The 3,128-nt window shown below is 62.0% G+C and overlaps 3 protein-coding genes across 3 annotated transcripts in view; 1 reads left to right on the forward strand and 2 right to left on the reverse strand.

The window, feature by feature from the left end:
• Positions 1 to 101, forward strand: part of LOC104987149 (insulin receptor substrate 1-like) — a 2,733-nt gene extending 2,632 nt beyond the window's left edge. Inside the window, exon 3 of the mRNA XM_010837926.1 lies at positions 39 to 101. Within this exon, the coding sequence (XP_010836228.1) occupies positions 39 to 101 (63 nt within the window). The remainder of the gene's footprint in view (positions 1 to 38) is intronic.
• Positions 102 to 342: 241 nt separating this feature from the next.
• SAP25 (Sin3A-associated protein, 25kDa) lies at positions 343 to 2,190 on the reverse strand. Its single transcript, XM_010837899.1, has 6 exons — positions 1,742 to 2,190; positions 1,426 to 1,526; positions 1,209 to 1,315; positions 960 to 1,107; positions 786 to 883; positions 343 to 704 (listed from the first exon to the last, which is right to left on the reverse strand). The coding sequence occupies exons 1-6, from the start codon at positions 1,885 to 1,887 to the stop codon at positions 411 to 413; spliced, it is 894 nt and encodes a 297-aa protein (XP_010836201.1). The 5' UTR covers positions 1,888 to 2,190; the 3' UTR covers positions 343 to 410.
• Positions 2,191 to 2,283: 93 nt separating this feature from the next.
• Positions 2,284 to 3,128, reverse strand: part of LRCH4 (leucine-rich repeats and calponin homology (CH) domain containing 4) — a gene marked incomplete at its 5' end in the record, with an annotated part of 6,998 nt that continues 6,153 nt past the window's right edge. The window contains one exon of the mRNA XM_010837927.1: positions 2,284 to 2,665. Within this exon, the coding sequence (XP_010836229.1) occupies positions 2,561 to 2,665 (105 nt within the window). The remainder of the gene's footprint in view (positions 2,666 to 3,128) is intronic.

Here is a 3,128-nt window from a genome sequence, read left to right on the forward strand (position 1 = left end):
GCCGAAGTGATGACACCCCCTTCCTCCCCACTCCCTAGTTTGCTTCTCCCAATGCCAGCTCTGTGCTCAGACAATCCTCCTCCCAGGCCTGGCAAAGCTGAAGGAGTCCTTGCTTCTAATATATTCAGTCTAGTCTAGAGTAATATACTGTACACTCCCCCTCTTCATTAAAGTTTCCCTGCTTGGTCAGCCTGGAAAGGTCTTAGGTCCATAGATTCCCCACCTTATGGGGGAATGAGTAACAAGAATCAGAGAGGGGCAGCCAAAGCTGTGATAGAGGAAGAGACCCCATCCCTGCCTCTGCACCCCACTCTGTTATTGACCACGAGGAGCCTGTTTGCAAACCAACAGTTTTATTATCAACAGAACCTGCCTGGGAAAGTAGAGGACCCATTCTGTCCCTGGAGGAGCTATGGACCTTGGGCATCTGGGGTCCCAGGGAGAGATGGTTCCCCACAGTGAGAACAGCCTGGGCCACCACTGGCAGCTGGGTGATCAGAGGCAGGGGCTGGGGAGCCAGAAGGGAGCCCGGGAGCCCCTGAGGAGCTGGGTCTTGGTTCCCCCTGGCTCATCTGCAGGAGGCCAGTGAGGGCGATCAGCTCTGGCCCACTGAGCCAGGTAGTGGAGCAGCCTGAAGATGGAATGGGGAGGAGCCAGGGGGACATGATCGGGCGTGGGAGCAGCAGCTTCAGAGAGCCCATCACCTGAGGAGAGAGGAGGGGCAGTGGCTCCCCGCAAGCCCTGCCTGAAGGCTGGGGTGAGGCCGAGGCAGGAGGAGCGCTTACCTGCTGAGGGACCTCAGATAGGTACAGGGGAACACGCTGCCCATGGGGCAGCAGAGGGTCCAGAAAGAAGACGTCTTCAGAGCACATCACCGGGAACCCTGGGGAGGAGAAGCTGCTGGGGTGGCAAGCTCTGCACTGGTTCTCTGTGGAGCCTGAGAGGACCAAGGGCAGTACCTGCAGTCCTGGGCGCTTGCTCTTCACCCCGATGTCCTGCTAGACTGGGCCTGAGGCCCCTGCATGAGGCTGCCTGGTACAGAGGCCAGAATGAGGGATGGTACAAGGTCCGGCCTGAGAAGGAGACGCCAGACGCACAGCTGGGTCCCTGTACAGGGAGGGAGGGACAGGAAAGATTCCTTGAGCTTCAGCCCTCCCAAGACATCCCTGTCCCGCCCGAGGTCGGTGCCACAGGCACCCCCAACTCACCCACACCAGCCGACGTCCTGCTGTAGCCTCATAGTTGGGGTCCCAGGGCGCTAGCAGGGCCATCTTTGATGGTGCCACCCCCCAAGTCCTCTGAGGGGAGAAAGGAACTGGGGGGCGGGGGCAGGGGGAGAGAGGGCAGGAGACTTGAAGAGATTAAAACAGCCTCAGAATCAGTAAAAGGGTCTTGGGGGTAAAGGTGGCAGGACCCTGTACCTACCTGGAGTTCCCAGGGAATGCTTGGCAGCCAGGCCTGGGGGCAGCCGAGGCCGTAGCTGCTCTTTCCGAGTCCAGGAAAGCCTTCGAGGCCAGGGCTGAGGGCTGGGGGCGCAGGGAGAGGGGTACTGAGATGCTCCGGTTACAGCCTCCCCCAGTCATCTCCCCCAAGCCAAGTCTGAATATCTCCAAGGCAGAGACCAGGGTGCCCGGTGTGGGGAGACGGATCATACCCATTATTCAGTAGGGACAACTGAAATTTCCTCACACTGTGGGCCCCTGTTGGGTTCGCCCCAAGTGCCGTCGGCCGAGCCCCTCACCTGCCCTGTGCGGCTGTTCCTGGTTCCCCAAGGGCTTTCTCTCTGGAGTCCCAGGCCTGGGAGAGGCCGCTGCCCACTGAGGGGCGTCGTTCCCTGGGCGCCTGCTCTTCGCCCGCGCCCCACTGCCGGGGGGTCCAGGGCAGCATGTAGAGTCGGGAAGGCGGGCAGGGCCACACCTCGGCACTCGCGCAGCCCGCCTGGCCCCTGTGGTCCCTCCTCCTGCCCGGCCGCCCTCAGAGACCTGCGCTGCCACGCGCGCGTGCCCGCGAGCTTGGGTTGCGGCCCACCTCGCCAGGCCTCGCAATGCCTCGTGACGCGGGCGCCCAGTGCGTTTCCGGGACACTTGGCACGCGGACCCGAGGGGATTCCCGCGAGCGCCCCCTGGCGGCGGGGTGGCAGGGCCGCGCGCAAGGGCGAAGCTTGGGAAAGAACCACAGCACCGGAAGTAGACGTGGAGGCCACCCGGATGTGCACGTGAGGAGGGCACCCGCTCCCCACATGCACTGCCCTTGTCCGCACACACACACACACACACACATATCTGAGGGATGACCTAGAGGGCTTCGGGCTTCTCTTTATTGCACTTGACACAACATCCAGCTCCCCGTCTTCCATCCCAGACCGTTGGCCGCACCCAGAGGCGGCCACGCGCCTTGCTGGGCCGGCCTGCTTCCAACTTCCTGGGCAGAGGTGCCCGAGGCATAGGGCCAGGCCCGAGGCCGCCCTCACCAGTCCTCGCTAGAGAGCGGAGCCCATACGCCACTGTCTTCGGTTCCTGGGGCCCCCGCCGGGTTGGGCCCCTGCACCCCGACCTCAACCCTAAGGCCGTTCCAGCAGTGCATGGATGACAGCAGCGACGTAGGGGAGGCCCTTTCCCGGGGCCCCCTCCTCTTCCAGGATGTGGTGGGGCTGGCACAGGGACTCCTGGGGGAAGGGGCCTGGATTAAGTTCCCCTTATCACCTCCTCCTCTCGGCTGTGGGGTAGGAGACACCCTAAAGGAGCCTGGACCAAGGGGGCTGACGGGATGTAGCAGACAAAGGTCAAGGGCACCCTGGACATGGCTTGGGGACTACTGAGATGCAAGGAAGCTGCAGAGGGTAACAGAAGGGAGATGACACAGCGGGCCGAGGCTTAGAGGGGAGGACAGACCTGCCACTTCCAGAGGAAAATGCTGAAGTAGGCGGGCTGGCACATAGAGCCCAGGGGACACGGCTGGGGCTGGGCCCAGCACAGCAGGAGCAGACGCGCGCACACACACACACACAAACACACAGGCAGCCACGATCTGTACAATTTATACAAGAGACAGAGACCCAACCTGGGCCCCTGCATCCCCTACAAATATAGAGTTCTCTCTACAAAATATAGATAATTTAGCCCCCTATA

The sequence above is a fragment of the Bison bison genome, unplaced genomic scaffold, assembly GCF_000754665.1.
Source record: "Bison bison bison isolate TAMUID 2011002044 unplaced genomic scaffold, Bison_UMD1.0 scf7180017864085, whole genome shotgun sequence".
In the NCBI taxonomy this organism is placed as follows: Eukaryota; Metazoa; Chordata; class Mammalia; order Artiodactyla; family Bovidae; genus Bison; species Bison bison.